Here is a 17,165-nt window from a genome sequence, read left to right as displayed (position 1 = left end):
TCTGAGGTGTGTATGTATCATATACCTGTCTGAGGTGTGTATGTATTGTGTACCTGTCTGAGGTGTGTATGTATCATATACCTGTCTGAGGTGTGTGTGTGTGTTGTGTACCTGTCTGAGGTGTGTGTCTATTGTGTACCTGTCTGAGGTGTGTATGTATTGTGTACCTGTCTGAGGTGTGTATGTATCATATACCTGTCTGAGGTGTGTATGTATTGTGTACCTGTCTGAGGTGTGTATGTATCATATACCTGTCTGAGGTGTGTGTGTGTGTGTTGTGTACCTGTCTGAGGTGTGTATGTATCATATACCTGTCTGAGGTGTGTGTGTGTGTTGTGTACCTGTCTGAGGTGTGTATGTATTGTGTACTTGTCTGAGACGTGTGTGTGTTGTGTACCTGTCTGAGATGTGTATGTATCATGTACCCGTTTCAGGTGTGTGTGTGTATCTCTCTGAAGGGTTGTCGGTATCCTGAGTTGGGTATCTCATACCTGTTACAGGTGTGTGGGTATCGAGTACTTGTCTCAGGTGTGTGGGCGTGTTGTGTTATACCTTTATAGGGAGTGGTACATGCATGGCCACATCCATTGCTGCAGCATTTCTCATCCTCTGGGCACTCGTGGTCATCTGTACAATATTCTGCACATACTCCTGCTCCTCTGTATCTGGGAGGACAGATCCCTGGTTTAGCTGAGGAAACCGAACACATCACAGTTAGGGCTGGTTGAGATTGAGAGATATAGCATTGACCTCACCCACAATATTCAGTGAGATATTTCTACCCTAGCATTAGAATGGTGGGGTGTGTAATCTAGATGTGGGTGTGGTATGAGACAAGTAAGGCGAACAGTGATGGATCAATGATAGTAATTGGCGATTTCAGTTTAGGCGGAATGGACTGGGACACTGGGCTGTAAATGGTGTACAATGCACCGCACCTGAAGAGGCCTCACAAGTTCCAGTTCTTGGCGGGCAATGTGCATGCCCGAGAACCAGCATTTATCATATATTGGGCTTCACATCGAGGCCTCGGACTGTCAGTATACCTTCCTCCGGACCACCAGGTACTTGCAGAAAAAACATTTCAGTGGGGGGAATCCGCCCACAGGGGCCTCCGACCACAATTTACGGGCCAGTAATGCGGCAGATTGCACGGCGGATACAGCAGCATTCTCTGAGAGATTGCCGTCATACCGCCTTTGAAATTGACCAGGCGGAAATCCTGAACTTGTGATATGTTAAGGTACCCCTGGATATCATGGGCCACGCTGGCCTGCGAGAGGACACACCGTAGGTCAGGAGGATAAAAGAGCCACGACAACATCCAGTGCGAGCTGCTCCAAGTGTGCGATGATTTCGAGGTGGGTGACTGGCTGATGTCTTCAAAACCCCGGTCGCCGTTTGGAGCATGGGCAGGAACGTCGGCGGGGCCCAGGTACAGAGGAGCGGGAAGGTCGGGGCGGATGAGCTGCGAGAGATCGTGGCGGAGGTGCGCCGAATATTTTGAGGCGGAGAAGAGGCAATAGATCGAGGCAGAAATGCGGCAAATGATCGGGGCGGATGAGCTGCGAGAGATCGTGGCAGTTAAGCGGCGAGAGATCGTGGGCGAAGGTGCAGCCAATGAGGGTACAGGGTCTAGAAGAGGCGAGGGCCCAGGGGCAGCATGGGCCAGTCTACACTGCGATATGTGTGCGCACTAGATCCGTGCAGCAGAGCAGGTCTCCAGTCGTCCTGGTTAACCCTTGCCACTGGACCAAGACCTCGCTCTGTCAAGCCCGTGTGGTGGCTGGTATGCAACGGCCACCCCATGTTAAAAAAATCAACGCACAGACATCTTCCACCCCCTCAATTGGAGTTCAGGACTGGAACATCGGGTCCTTTATTGAAACATCTGTGAACTCTCGTGGAAGCAAGTCATTCTCGTTCGAGGGACCGTCTATGATGATGGACAGATGACCTGCACTAACGGAGAAATTCCGATTGCCGACCAACTGTCCGGCAATTCTGTTCAGAAATGTTACGGTTGATGCAAACAGATAGAGTACCTGTTTGTACCAGCGTGAGGGAATTAGATAGAGACAATTACTCCTTCTATTAGCTCCGCAACGTGATGTAATGATTTGTAAAACTGTTCGAAACACTGCCAATGATTAATGTACAGATGTTCCAGCTCTTTGTTTGGGGTCGATTGTATTTATATTTCTATCACCTGTCCATGTTATTTTATATGACATTTCACAGAGCTTCAATGATTAATTAGAACTCTAATTCCTAAATTCGATTTAAGAATTGATTCCCAAATAAGGTTTTTAGATGGGTGTGTGAGAGAGAGAGAGAGTGGGTCATTTTGGAATTATTTATTCTGCTAATCCTTAAAATGATTCTGAAAATACTCAGGCAAAATGCAATATAAGGAAAATTCCCAGTATGGGACTCCGGGAGAGATTTCCCCCGGTGCATGAGTAGGGAGGCCAGGCCCATGTGACCCACACACACTGCCCTCGAGCACTCAGTGTCAGAGAGCAAGTTCCCCATCGGGCCCCCATCAGGTAAGTTCGTATTTTTATCACAGATCGTCAGTGCACTCCATAGTTACACCGCCGACTGCAATTTCTGGACCAAGGTCTGTACCGATAAGGTGGGGAAGGGAGTTCTCGCGTTAATGGACTGTTTTATGATGCAGTTTGTAAAAACCCAACAAGGGGAGAACCATCCTGGAATTGATTGAGGAATGGGGGGGTAACGGGGCTGTGGTTTGCCCAGTGGTCAGAGTGTGATCACATTTGACATAACCACAATTGGAGAGGTCACTAAAACCCAAACCAATGGCCACACTAAGAGGACCAATTCTAAGCGTTTGAGAAGTCTGGTCAGATTGGGCCCGGCAGGTTTGAACATTTCCCGGGGATTGGAGGAACTGTGGACTTTCTTCAAGGACATGACTCTAAATGCAAGAAGTACCCAAGCAAAGTCAAGGTACAACTGCAAGGCACACTCGCCTGCTCGAACAGGGCTCCCACACAACACATAACGCAGCGGGTGGGGCGGGGAAGCATGCCTGGGACATAAAAAGATTATCAGAAAATCTTTGAATTGAATGTGGCCAAGAGAAGTGGAAGTTAATTATAAAAAGTGTTTTGTTATAGGAACAAAAGTGGGATGGGCTCAGAGTATGACAAGCAATGCTGCACAGGCTGCTCAGTACTGGGACCCCAGCTATTTGCAATATATATTAATGATTTAGACAAAGGAATTGAGTGCATTATCTCCAAGTTTGCAGATGACACTAAGCTGGGTGGCGGTGTGAGCTGTGAGGAGGACACTAAGAGGCTGCAGGGTGACTTGGACAGGTTAGGTGAGTGAGCAAATGCATGGCAGATGCAGTATAATGTGGATGAATGTGAGGTTATCCATTTTGGGGGCAAAAACACAAAGGCAGAATATTATCTGAATGGTGATAGATTAGGAAAGGGGGAGGTGAATTGAGGCCTGGGTGTCATGGTACATCAGTCATTGAAAGTTAACAAGCAGGTACAGCAGGCGGTGAAGAAGGCAAATGGTATGTTGGCCTTCATAGCGAGAGGATTTGAGTATAGGAGCAGGGAGTTCTTACTGTAGTTGTACAGGACCTTGGTGAGGCCTCACCTGGAGTATTGTGTACAGTTTTGGTCTCCTAATCTGAGGAAGGACATTCTTGCTATTGAGGGAGTGCAGCGAAGGTTCACCAGACTGATTCCTGGGATGGCTGGACTGACATATGAAGAAAGACTGGATCGACTAGGCATATTCACTAAAATTTAGAAGACTGAGAGGGGATCTCATAGAAACATAAAATTCTGACGGGTTCGAAAGAGTCAGCGCAGACTCGATGGGCGAAATGGCCTCCTTCTGTGCTGTAATATTCTATGATTCTAATAGGTTTGTTGCCTCAGTTTTTACCAAGGAGCAGACAGGTAACCTACTAGATGTGGACGAGGAACAGGAGTGTGTTGCACAGGTAAGTTGTGACATTATTCACATCACTCCCAGCAAGGTGGTCAAACTGCTGTGCAAACATAAGGTGACTAAATCTCAGGGGCCGGATAAGATGCAAGCTTGAGGAGGAATTTCTTCTCTTAGAGGGTCGTGAATCTGTGGAATTCTCTGCTCCAGAGAGCTGTGGAGGCTGGGTCATTGAATATATTTAAGGTGGAGATAGACAGATTTTTGAGTGATAAGGGAGTAAAGGGTTATGGGGAGCGGGCAGGGAAGTGGAGTTGAGTCCATGATCAGATCAGCCATGATCTTATTGAATGGTGGAGCAGGCTCGAGGGGCCAAATGGCCTACTCCTGCTCCTATTTTCTTTGTTTCTATGTTTCTATGTTTCTATGCTTTCTATGTAAATGATAGAAATTTACAGCACGGAAGGAGGTCATTCGGCCCATCGTGTCCACTTTCCAGCTCTCGGTCTGTAGCCCTGTAGGTTACGGCACTTTAAGTGCACATCTAAGTACTTTTTAAATGTGGTGAGGGTTTCTGCCTCCAGCACCCTTTCAGGCAGTGAGTTCCAGACCCCCACCACCCTCTGGGTGAATAAATTAACCCTCAAATCCCTTCCATACCTCCCCCCAATTACTTTAAATCTATGCCCCCTGGTTATTGACCCCTCTGCCAAAGGAAACAGGTCCTTCCTATCCATTCTACCCAGGCCCCTTCATAATTTTATACACCTCAATCAGGTCTCCCCTCAGCCTGCTCTGTTCCAAAGAAAACAGACCCAGTATCTTCAATCTTTCCTCATAGCCAAAATTCTCCAGTCCAGGCAACATTCTTGTAAATCTCCTCTATGTTCTTATGTTCATCCGATTCTTCAGGAACTCTGGCACAAATCTTCCAGAACTTTCTGAATACTGAAGAGGTGCTGGGACTGGAGCAGGACAGATCTTACTCCTAGTTTTAAAAAGGTAGCAGAAGTGACCCAGGGAACTACAGACACTGACGCACAGTGTGGGTAAAGTCACGGAAACCTTTATTAAAGATAAGGTTGATGGAGCCTCTGGATAGAAATAAAATCATAAAAGATAGATAATATGGGTTTGTGAGGGAAGCAACCTAACTTTTGTTTTTTTAGGGTGTGACAGGAGCCTGGTGGGGTAAGGCAGTAGATATGATGCACTTGAATTTTAGTGAGGCTTTGGATATCGTTCCTCTGGAAAGGCTGGTACAGAAAGTGAAGAAAGCGGGAATCAGTGGAAATATTTTACAATTGGCACATAATTGGTTGATGGAAATAACTCATGGGGTGGTGGTACAGGAATTGTCCTCTGCCTGGGAGAATGTTACCATTGGGGGGCCCACAGGCCTCTGTTTTGGGACCCCTTTTGTTTAATATCTTCAATGATCGAGAACTCGGAGTCACAAGCACATAAGCCATTTGATGATATAAAGCTAATGAGGGTGGTAGACTCCAGTTGCAGGAGGATTTGAACATACTTGAGATTTGGGCAGACAGATGGCAGATGAAATTCAATGTAGAGAAATGTAAAGTGCATCACATGGGGACAAAAAAATCCAGAAAGAGACTATTCCTTAAATGGAAAGAAAATAATGTGCACGGAAAATGAAAGCGATCTGGGGATCCTGTGACAACATATTGAAGATATTACATTAATGCTTGATGGCAGTGAGGAAAGCAAATCAGATATTGGGATGTATTAAAAGGTCAATCTGGAGCTGAAATAGTGAAGTAATCCTGTCACTTTATACATCCGCACTTAGAATCCTGTGTATAGTTCTAGTCGTCACAGGACAGAAAGGATATTGCAGCTATTGATGGGTACAGAAGACCAAAAGCAGAATGATTTGTGGACGGAGGGGTTGGATTGTGAGGTGTGATTATGTAAATTGGGCATGTTCTCACTGGAAGAGAGAAGGGTGAGGGGTGATATGATTATTGTTGTAGGATTCTAAAGCAACTCGATAATGTTGACCATGACGAGCTCTTTGACCTTGTCCAGAACAGTAGAACCAGAGGACACAGCCTGTGACTACACTTCAATAATACTTAATTGGCTGTAAAGTGCTTTAAGACGTCCGGTGGTCATGAAAGGCGCTATATAAATGCAAGACTTTCTTTCTTTCTCTTAGCTTCTGTTAGTAGTTAGAAGGACATTCTCTTTCTGTAGTGACCATATCTAGCAGATGGAGGTACCAAGTATAACAAGACTGTACCAACCAGTTACAGGCAGATATAAATTTTGATCTTGTGTCATTTCACTGTACAACTACATATTTACATTTTCAGTACATGTAAGGAGATAAGAATGTTTATATTATGTCCTGAAGCTCACTGTGGAGCTATTTACATGAGACACGGAGTCTTTAGTGTGTTGAGCTAAGGACACCTAATGTAAGCCAGGAATGGAGGTCAGGGAAGAGCGATGATGCAATGGCCTTCTAGCTGAGGGATGGAAGCAAGACTATTGTAACATGGTTAGGTAGGTTGAGAGTTGACCACCCTGATCACTGAGCTCAGCAACTGAAAGCTGAGGCCTCCCTCAGACTTCTCACCCCCACGCGTGTGGTCTGGGAGTTTTCGTTCCTCTAATAGATCTCTCACCGAAGACACTACAGCTCGGACTCTCAGAGGCACAGGCTCCCAGCTTGCCTGTAGCAACATATCTAACTCTGCCATTAATTGCTGCTTTTCAAACCGCCAGGTAACTCTATCTACATCTAGTCATGGCTATTAATTGCTCATACACTCAATGCTTAAGTTTTGATCTTGTAGTCAATAAATAATTATTAGTGCTAGATATGTTGACTGACTTCTGTGATGATTTGGCAAGAAAGGGTTAATTCATCCACTCAGTGGCTTGTGGAATGCGGAGGTGAACCCAATTTGAAGTTGAACTGGGTAATGTAAGAGGGTTTCGTGATTCGACTCAGCCACTCCTAGAGTTAAACCCCAGCTGATTCCTTCCTGAGGAGTAAAGTGATGAACTCAGGATTCATCTGGTTCCTTGGGATATTTCCCAGGGTACCCAATGTGATTACAGTGACTAGCTTCCACTGCAATGCAAAGCACAATTCCGAGGCCGACTATCACACTGTGGCTGCTCACTTCTTTGTTGTGGAGGAGGTTTGTGGTGGTGATGCCAACAGCGTCCCTTCTCCAATCACCAGCCATAGATGAAGGAGGCACTACCAAGGCGTGTCAGCCGAGATCTGCCTTTGCCAAATGTGCTTCACCGGGCTGAGAGAGTTATGGAGCTGAGCTACCTCCTGAAGTTGTACATGTTCCACAACAGAGCGATGTCCAGGCCATCGGCAGTGTTACAGGTTCCGGAACAAATATAGCAATAACTGATCAAAATACAACAGAAGTGAAAACAAGGAGTGCAATAAGTTAAAATATCTGTTAAATAAATCAGGGCATAAATGCTGCACAGAGTCTATTGCCCAATTAAAAGTTCTATACACTAATGCACACAGCATAAAAAATAAAACAAGTGAATTAAAATTGCAAATTCAGCTTAAAGGGGATAAGACAGTGGCTATCACTGACACTGGGCTACAAGCTAGGCATGACTGGGGGATAGATATTCCAGGGTATAAGGTCTATAGAAAGGACAGTGGAATTGGCAAATGCTGTTTGGAGGACAAGTTCATGGAATGCATTCGAGACAGTTTTCTAGAACAATATGTTGAGGAACCAACCGAGGAACACTCTGTTTTAGATCTAGTGCTGTTAATTTTACAGTAAAGGGTCCTCTGGAGAAAAGTGATCATAATATGATGAAATTTCATGTGGAGAGTTAGAGAGTGATGTATGTAAGTCCCAAATTGGGGTCTTCAATTTAAGCAAAACCAATCACATGAATATGAGGGGTGAGATGGCTGAGGTAGATCGGGAAATTCGAGTAAAAGATATTGTGGTAGATAAGCAATAGTGAATATTTAAAGAAATAATTCATAATTCTCAATTAATATATTCCACTGAGGAATAAAAACTCCGGGGAAAGTGTTCCAACCGTGGCTAACTAGAGCAGTTAAGGACAGTATTAGATTAATAGAAGAGGCTTACAATGCTGCCAAAAAGAGTAAACCTGAGGATTGGGAGGGTTTTAAAAATCAGCAAAGGAGGGCCAAGAAATGGATTGAGGGAGGAAATAGAATATGAGAGTAAACTAGCAAGAAACTATTAAAAACAGATTGTAGAGCTTTTACAAGAATGTAAAGATGAATAGATTAGCAAAATTAAGCATGGGTCACTTAGAGATAGAGACAGGAGAAATTATAATAGGGAATAAGGAAATGGCAGAGATGTTAAACAAATATTTTGTATCTGTCTTCACAGTAGAAGACACAGTAGAAGACACAAGGGAACCCAACGATCTACTGAGAGTGAGGATCTTAAAAATGAAAAAAAGACTTGCATTTATAGAAGAACATAAGAAAATAAGAAATAGGAGCAGGAGTCGGCCATTCAGCCCCTTGAGCCTGCTCCACCATTCAATAAGATCATGGCTGATCTGATCATGGACTCAGCTCCACTTCCCTGCCCGCTCCCCATAACCCTTCACTCCCTTATCGCTCAAAAATCTGTCTATTTCCACCTTAAATATATTCAATGACCCAGTCTCCACAGCTCTCTGGGGCAGAGAATTCCACAGATTCACGACCCTCTGAGAGAAGAAATTCCTCCTCATCTCACGTTTAAATGGGCGGCCCCTTATTCTGAGACTATGTCCCCTAATTTTAGTTTCTCCTATGAGTAGAAATATCTTCTCTGCATCCACCTTGTCGAGCCTCCTCATTATCTTATATGTTTCGATAAGATCACCTCTCATTCTTCTGAACTCCAATGTGTATAGATCCAACCTACTCAACCTTTCTTCATAAGTCAACCCACTCATCTCCGGAATCAACCTAGTGAACCTTCTCTGAATGCCCTCCAATGCAAGTATATCCTTCCTTAAATATGGAGACCAAAACTGCACACAGTACTCCAGGTGTGGCCTCACCAATACCCTGTACAGTTGCAGCAGGACTTCTCTGCTTTTATACTCTATCCCCCTTGCAATAAAGGCCAACATTCCATTTCCCGTCCTGATTACTTGCTGTACCTGCATACTAACTTTTTGTGTTTCATGCACAAGTACCCCCAGGTCCCTCTGTACTGCAGCACTTTACAATTTTTCTCCATTTAAATTATAATTTGCTTTTCTATTATTTCTGCCAAAGTGGATAACCTCACATTTTCCCACATTATACTCCATCTGCCAAATGTTTGCCCACTCACTTAGCCTGTCTATATGTCTTTATATAGCGCCTTTAATGATCACCAGATGTCTCAAAGCGCTTTACAGCCAATTAAGTACTTTTGAAGTGTCATCACTGATGTAATGTCGGAAGCTTGGCAACCAATTTGCGCACAGCAAGCTCCCACAACAGCAATGTGATAATGACCAGATAATCTGTTTTTTTAGTGATGTTGACTGAGGGATAGAAAATGGCCAGGACAGCGGGGAGAGCTCCCCTGAACTTCTTTGAAATAGTGCCAAGGGATCTTTTACGTCCACCTGAGAGGGCAGACGGTTTAACGTCTCATCCAAAAGACGGCATCTCCGACAGTGCAGCACTCCCTCAGTACTGCACTGGAGTGTCAGCCTAGATTTATGTGCTCAAGTCCCTGGAGTGGGACTTGAACCCACAACCTTCTGAGTCAGAGGCAAAGGTGCTACCCACTGAGCCACAGCTGACAATTAATAACGTAATTCATATTAGTAAAGAAAAAATACTGGAGAAATTAATGAGACTAAAGCTGACAAATCCCATGGACCTGATGGCCTACATCTTAGGGTTTTAAAAGAGGTGGCTGCAGAGATACCAGGTGTGTCCCTAGATGTGTCCCAGATGTGTCCCCAGGTGTGTCCCAGGTGTGGTCCCAGGTGTGTCCCCAGATGTGTCCCCAGGTGTGTCCACAGGTGTGGCCCCAGGTGTGCCCCCAGATGTGCCCCAGGTGTGTCCACAGGTGTGCCTCAGGTGTATCCCCAGGTGTATTGCCCAGTAGTCGGGACAAGCTGTGAGGACACTTACTGAATGCCGGGGGCACGCAGACTGCCCCACAATCAAACACACAGCACTTGTCCGTGCCGGGACAGTCGCCATCACACGTGCATCCTCGCTTCGTCACTTGGACCACCAGTCTCCGCGGGCACTGTCCCACCTTGATCCCTGCCGCACAAAGCACAGCGCTGTCAGTCTCCACACTCAGAGTCTGACACAGTTAGAATATAACTGTCCTCGGGAGTGATTGCATTTATACAGCAACTACAGGCAAGCACAGGGAGCAAAAGATACGGCCATGAGTGGAAGAGGATTTGAGCTTACAAAAGGTCAGTTATGAGGCATTAATGGTTGAACAGTGTGCCGCAAGAGAAAGAAATAAAGAAAGACGTGCATTTCTATAGCGCCTTTCACGACTTCAAGACATCCCAAAGCACTCTACAGCCAATGGTTAGCCATAATGTAGGAAACACGGCAGACAACTTGCGCATAGCAAGCTCCACAAACAGTGATATGATAATGAGCAGAGAGTCTGTTTTACTGATGTTGGTTGAGGGATAAATATTGGCCTGAACTCCGGGGAGAACTCCCCTGCTCTTCTTTAAGTTTTGCCATGCGATCTTTAACGTCCGCCTGAGAGGGCAGACGGGGCCTCGGTTGAACGGGTCATCTGAAAGCCAGCACCCCCGACAGTGCAGCACTCCCTCAGCACGGCACTGCAGTGTCAGCCTGGATTATGTACTCAAGTCTCTGGAGTGGGACTTGAACCTCTGACCACACTGCTGGGCCCCAATATTTATGGGGAGGCAGGGAGGGAGAACGTGGGTACTGTTTGGGGAAGCTGGACGAGTGGCTTTCTCTCAAGTCCTGCCCCATTTAACGGCGGATCTGATTATCATGCGGTGTCTCCGTTTCCCCGCGGCCAGCCCGAGAGGCCGACGGGTTGTCAGGCAAGTAGGCCTTTGTCAGCAGGCCACAGCCAGGGAGCAGAGAGGAGGGGGGGAGGGAGAGATCGGTGTCGGAGGGGCGGATATCAAAGGAGGCCTGCAGAGCTCGGGGGGAGGAGGGGAGAAGATTGCGGGGGCCTGTGGAGGATATGGGTGGAGGGGGGGGGGGCGGACGAGATCGCGGTCTATGGAAGCCCAGTAGGGCATCAGATCACAATGGGGGGTCCGCTTGCTGGGGAGTTTAATAAGATATCTTGGGGAGCCAGGGGGAGCACGAACAGTGCTGGGAAAGCATCTACCGCCTCTGTGCAGCAGTCCTCCGCTCCCATTGGCTGCCGGGGTTCCCATGAGGTCAGGGGGCAACCATAACACACTGGGGAATAGGTCAGGGGGCAGGAAGGCTGCCAGCTTCAAGGGTGAGAGTATCCAGCTTCAGTTACAGGCAGAGCGGGGAGAGGGTCTTATTGCCAGTGGGGGAGGGGCCTGGTGATGTTGCTAGTGGGGAGGAGCCTGGTGATAATGCCAGTGGTGTTCCCATGCACCTGCTGCCCTTGTCCTTCTAGGGGGTAGAGGTCGTGGGTTGGGAGGTGCTGCCGAAGAAGCCTTGGCGAGTTGCTGCAGTGCATCATGTAGATGGTACACACTGCAGCCAGGGGGCGCCGGTGGTGGAGGGAGTGAATGTTGAAGGTGGTGGAGGGAGTGAATGAATGGAAGGAAGGGAGGTACAGATCAAGTGGATTGCTTTGTTGTGGATGATGTCGAGTCAGGAGGTGAGACACTTGCCGCAGAATACCCAGCCTCTGACCCGCTCTTGTAGCCACAGTATCTATGTGGCTGGTCCAGTTAAGTTTCCAGGGGCAGACACAGAAGGAGGTAGGGTTAGGGAAGGGCGATGTGGATGGCAAGCAATCAGACAGGAAAGAAAGAGAGAGAGAGAGAGAGTGAAACAGTCAGGAAACAGAGAGACATGGCAGTATAAAATTAGGAATAAGAATTTGATGACAGTTTGAGGAGACTTTGAGCTGAAGTTCAGGCACGGGCGAGGCAAGGCACACCCTCCACTGTCCGGTGTCCATTACTGCCATAATGATTGTGGTGGACATTCGATCGAAACCCAGCGGTTTTGTTTATAAAGGCGGCCAGCGAGATTGTCCGGTGGGAATCAGCACGTTGCGACTCTGTGGGTGGGGAGCTTGGCGTGGGCTTTGCACGGGGAAATTCACCTTCTGCTGGTTCGGTGTGAACAAGCCAGCTGCTGCCTGGCCTTAGAGGTATCATGGGTAAGTGAAGGCCCTCCTTTAATGCTCTCTCTCCCTGAAAGAGCCAGCGCCTACTGTGTCTGTCCTGCTGAAAGTGTGCTCCATGCGTCAATTCCCTACCTCCACCTCACGGCAGTCCTTGTGCCATTTATGCTTGCAGATAAGAGGGCGAGTGAGAGCTAAGGCAAGGGTCCTCGCGCTGGTACGAATGGGAGGCCAAGGCAGGGCAACAGCCTTGAGGGCAGTGGCAGCCGAGGCCAGGGAGAGGATGACCTAGACAGTGAGGCAAAGCCTGGAGGACAGCCAAGAAGGCAATGACAGCCATGGCCATCCTGACACGCTAGAGGACATTGGGGGCGTGAGCCTGGATGACACTCTGGAGCCCACACCATCTGTTGGCACCATGTCAGATGAGGCGGAGGAAGTGAGGCAGCAGTGCGTCACTGCTTCCTACAGTCACACGCGCCAGCTCAGATACTAGGAGTATGTGGTCCGATCTATTAGACATAGCAGAGGGGGCTGCATTGGATGTTGCACCGGGGCCTAATGAGTGCGTACGGGAGCTCTGCTGAAGAGGACTCAGACGAGCCCATCGATGTTGGGGCTTATGAAAGAAGGGTGGAGGCCATGCTTCTCACATGTTGAGGGCAGTGCCAAGGGTGTCAGAGAGGCTGTCAGAAGTGGTCAGGAGTGTGGAGGAGTCAGCCTCCCGCATTGTTAGCAGCTCTGCACACACCATGGAGCCCATCATTGCCAGTGTGCAGGTGATGGTGGACTCCCAGAGAGACCGTGCGGGAGGCGGACTCCCCCACGCTCCTGACCACTCTGGGCAACAGGCCACGGAGCGTCTTACTGCTGTCATCTCTGGTGGCTTTGAGACTGTGGCTGCTCTCATGCAGTCTCAGCTGGATGCCCCTCGAGACCTCAGTGTTGCCTTCGTGACTGGGTCCACCACGGATCACTTCAGCCTATATGACCCAGGAACTGGCCGACGAATCCAAACTACTGACCACCATCACCACGCACAAGGGACTGTTCGTTTATAACAGGTGCCCGTTTGGCATTCAATCAGCGGCCGCGATCTTTCAGAGAAACATGGAAAGCCTGCTTAAATCCATTCCTGGAACGATCGTATTCCAGGACGACATCCTCATCACGGGTCGAGACACCGAGTAACACCTCCACAATCTGGAGGAGGTGCTACGCTGACTGGACCGGGTAGGCCTGCGACTCAAGAAGTCTAAATGTGTGTTCTTAGCTCCTGAGGTTGAGTTTATGGGCAGGAGGGTTGCTGCAGATAGGATTCGGCCCACCGAATCCAAAACAGAGGCGATTCGACGAGCACCCAGGCCCTGCAACACATCGGAGTTGCGTTCATTCCTGGGACTGTTGAACTATTTCGGAAACTTTCTGCTGAACTTGAGCACGTTGTTGGAGCCGCTACACGTGCTCCTGAGTAAGGGTTGTGATTGGTTTTGGGGGATTGTCAGGAACGGGCTTTTGATCGGGCGCGAAACCTACTTTGTTCAAACAAGTTGTTGACCCTGTACGACCCCTGAAAAAAATTGGTTCTGACATGTGATGTATCGTCTTATGGGGTTGGGTGTGTGTTGCAGCAGGGCAATGCTGAGGGTCAACTACAACCTGTGGTTTATGCCTCCAGGTCGCTCTCTCAAGCAGAACGTTAATATGGGATGGTCGAGAAGGAAGCGCTTGCATGTGTTTATGTTGTAAAATAATGCATCAGTACCTCTTTGGTAGGAAGTTCGAATTAGAGACGGACCACAACCCATTAACATCCCTGTTGTCAAACAGCAAGGCTGTCGATGTCAATGCATCAGCTCGCATACAGCGATGGGCTCTCACGCTGGCTGCTTAGGACTATTCCATCCGGCACTGGCCCGGCACTGAAAATTGCGTTGACGCGCTCAGCAGGCTTCCACTGGCCACCACTGAGGGGGCAGCGGAGCAAAGCGCCGAGATGGTCATGGCTGTCGATGCCTTTGGCAGCGCAGGCTCCCCCATCACAGCCCACCAGATCAAAATCTGGACCAACAGAGATCCCCTCCTATCCCTGATTAATAAATGTGTCCTGACTGGGGATTGGGCGCCCGCACACAGAGCATGCCCTGAGGAGGTCAGACCCATCCACAGACGGATGGATGAGCTCTCCATCCAAGCTGACTGCCTACTATGGGGCAGCCAGGTAGTTATGCCCCAGAAGGGCAGGGAGGCATTCATCAAGGAACTCCACAGCGAGTACCCAGGCATCGTGCTGATGAAGGCCATTGCCCGGTCACACGTTTGGTGGCCTGGAATTGATTCAGACCTGGAACACTCTGTTCTCAGGTGCACGACGTGTGCCCAACTGGGTAATGCCCCCAGAGAGGCCCCGCTCAGCCCGTGGCCCTGGCCCACCAGGCCATGGTCACGCATTCATGTTGACTACACGGGCCCGTTCATGGGAAAAATGTTCCTTATTGTGGTAAATGCGTACTCGGCAAAGGAAACTGTCGGGGGCACCGTCAGGGGGCTGAATATCGCTGCCGGCGTGGAGCGGCAATGGTGCGCGCTCTGCTTGCGTCATTATGGCCACATCCCCAATACCCCGGCCAGGGTGGCGGTGTAGAGAGTCTGAACTGGGGGGAGAAGGGTGGAGAGGAGGGAGCGGGGGGAGGTGGGGAAGTGGGGCAGGGATGGGGGAGTGGGGTGGGGGGAAATAGGGGCCGGGATGGGGGAACAGGGGGAGGGGTGGGGGAGTGGGGCTGGGGGCTGAGCAAGGCGGGGCGGGGAGGGGATGGCAGGGGGCAGGAGTGGGTTTCAGTCTGCTGTCGGGGCTGGCAGTACGGCCGGCTGTAAGGATCAGTGTACACAGACCCCACGAGCTGAGGGGAACAGCAGGATGACAATATCAAGGCACGCCAGAGACTCAGGAACACAAGGTTGTACTCACCCGTGGAGTTACGCCCTTTTGCGGAGGTTGAGTCAAGCCAGAGCAGGAGGGTAGCGAGGGTGAGGGTGAGGGTGAGCAGGTATAGAGAGCGTGTCTTCATGTCTGAGAGTGAAGGAGCTGTACCGAGAGAGACACAGAGACTGTGACACGTCTACACCCAGACCCACAAGTGAGGGCAGATCTCATTACCTCAAGTATTTCAAATATTCACGCTGAGATCCAGCCTGTGTGTATACGTAAGGTCCCAGCAGTAACTGTATGGCAATTAATACAGCATGTTTTCCCAATATAGCTGCATTCCGCAGGGTCCTAGTGCCGCTTTAAAACTGTCTTTTTTTACAATTAAAGTTTTGGTGAATTATTTGGGTGTTGCAAGTTTAGAAAATCTCATTGTCAGCACAGAGCACTGGACAATATGCAAAAAGATTCACAAGCATGGTACCAGAACTGCGAGTCTGGGCTCCTCGCTCTAGGGAAGAGAAGATAAGGGGTGATCTGATAGAGGTCATGAAGATTATGAAGGGGTTTGATAGGGTAGATGTAGAGAACACAGGGCCGAAATTCACCACTCACCGCTCGCTGTTGCCGATATTTCTCGACATGACCCGCGCAGTGCCACTGTTGGGGTGGGCTGGAGCGGGGGGGGGGAGGGGAGGGGAGAGCCGCCGCGAAGTGTCCGCTGACGTCAGCGGACGGCCGAGTGGCGTAACTGAGCTCCCGCCCGCCGAGCTCCTGGATTCCTGCGGGCGGGCCTTGGCGGGAGAACGGGGGTGGGCCGCTGGCTGGAGGCTGGTCTGTCCCCGATGGTCAGTCTGAGGAACCTGAAACAAAGGTATGTGAACATTTTAATACTTTCAAGCAGCGATTTACCTGGATGGGGTCCCCTGATGGTCTTCCGATAGTTTTTTTATTTTTTCCTGATGATTTTATTTCCAGGTCTTCGACCCTCCGTGGGCCCGACTCCATCGTTGGTGGCACTTGGGCGGCAAGCCGAGAATGAGAGCTCCCGCCTGCTGTCGCCCAGATTGGTGGCATACGTCGTCCATTTGACGCCCACCGACCTGCGACCGACCTCAGCCATGAATATCCCGCTCAAAGTACCGTCCGGTACCTCGACGCCATTCTGTAGGGGGTGGTCTCGGGGTCAGGTTCACCTCTGACCTTCTGAGCAGTTCAAATCGCTCCCACTCCCTGGGTTCTAGACTTTGGATTTATTTGGGGATGTGACAAAGTGCAGCAGACAACTGGTTTGGTGCAAGAAACTTTGATTTTATTCAGGACAAGAAAGTACAATGTCAAAACTTGCAATCACTAGAATAAAGAACACTATATCACACGTTCAAAAGGGGTTACAGAAAATAATCCACCTCCCACCTCCCAATGTCTTACTCGGTTAAACTCTAGGGCAAACAGGGATAATGCTCACCAATCCTCTTATTGTCAGTTAGCGGTGGTTCGGAGTTTCGGGTTCGCTGGACTCTGTAGGTTCTGCTTGCCATACCCCGAATGTTGTGGAAGACTTCTTACTGCGTAGTCTTCAGTTGGGTGGTGTCTGCTGATGCGGTAGGGCACATATTGGATTTATGGGGTAAGTACCCACTTTATTCCGTCAGCAGTAGGTTTTATAGTTCTTTTAGGTAATGTTTCGCCTGTTGGTAGCTAGGAATAGATTGTAGAGTGGAAACTTTCGAATCTTCAGTTTCTTCTTGAGGAGTTTTGTTCTTAGAATTTGTCGATCGCGGTGGTTTCGATGTTACCACGTTGGCTGTGCTCAGTTGCTGCCGCGATGGCGATGACCGAAGTTACTGGGAACTACTTTTCTCTGCCTTGATGATGTTCTTCCTTCCTCTTCGGTAGCAGAACAGTGTGGCCCAGGGGTTTCGTCAAGGCTGAAGACGTTGATGTTCAGGGAGCTGCAAGCTCTCTGGGAGGCTCACTAAAGCTGCTTCTCCCCA

The 17,165-nt window shown here is 48.8% G+C and overlaps 1 protein-coding gene across 2 annotated transcripts in view; it reads right to left on the bottom strand.

Annotated features, from left to right (window-relative positions):
* Positions 1-17,165, bottom strand: part of wfdc2 (WAP four-disulfide core domain 2) — a 239,880-nt gene that overhangs the window by 2,110 nt on the left and 220,605 nt on the right. Inside the window, exons 1-3 of one of the 2 annotated variants that reach the window (XM_070894985.1) lie at positions 15,211-15,364; positions 10,082-10,219; positions 553-690 (exon numbers count right to left, since the gene is read on the bottom strand). In XM_070894985.1, the coding sequence (XP_070751086.1) occupies positions 553-690; positions 10,082-10,219; positions 15,211-15,310 (376 nt within the window). In that variant the 5' untranslated portion in view covers positions 15,311-15,364. Of the gene's footprint in view, positions 1-552; positions 691-10,081; positions 10,220-15,210; positions 15,365-17,165 lie in introns of those variants that run through there. The other variant, XM_070894986.1, reaches the window with a different exon arrangement.

Source organism: Pristiophorus japonicus, chromosome 12 (assembly GCF_044704955.1).
Source record: "Pristiophorus japonicus isolate sPriJap1 chromosome 12, sPriJap1.hap1, whole genome shotgun sequence".
Classification (NCBI taxonomy): Eukaryota; Metazoa; Chordata; class Chondrichthyes; family Pristiophoridae; genus Pristiophorus; species Pristiophorus japonicus.
This window is presented reverse-complemented; position numbering and strand designations above follow the sequence as displayed.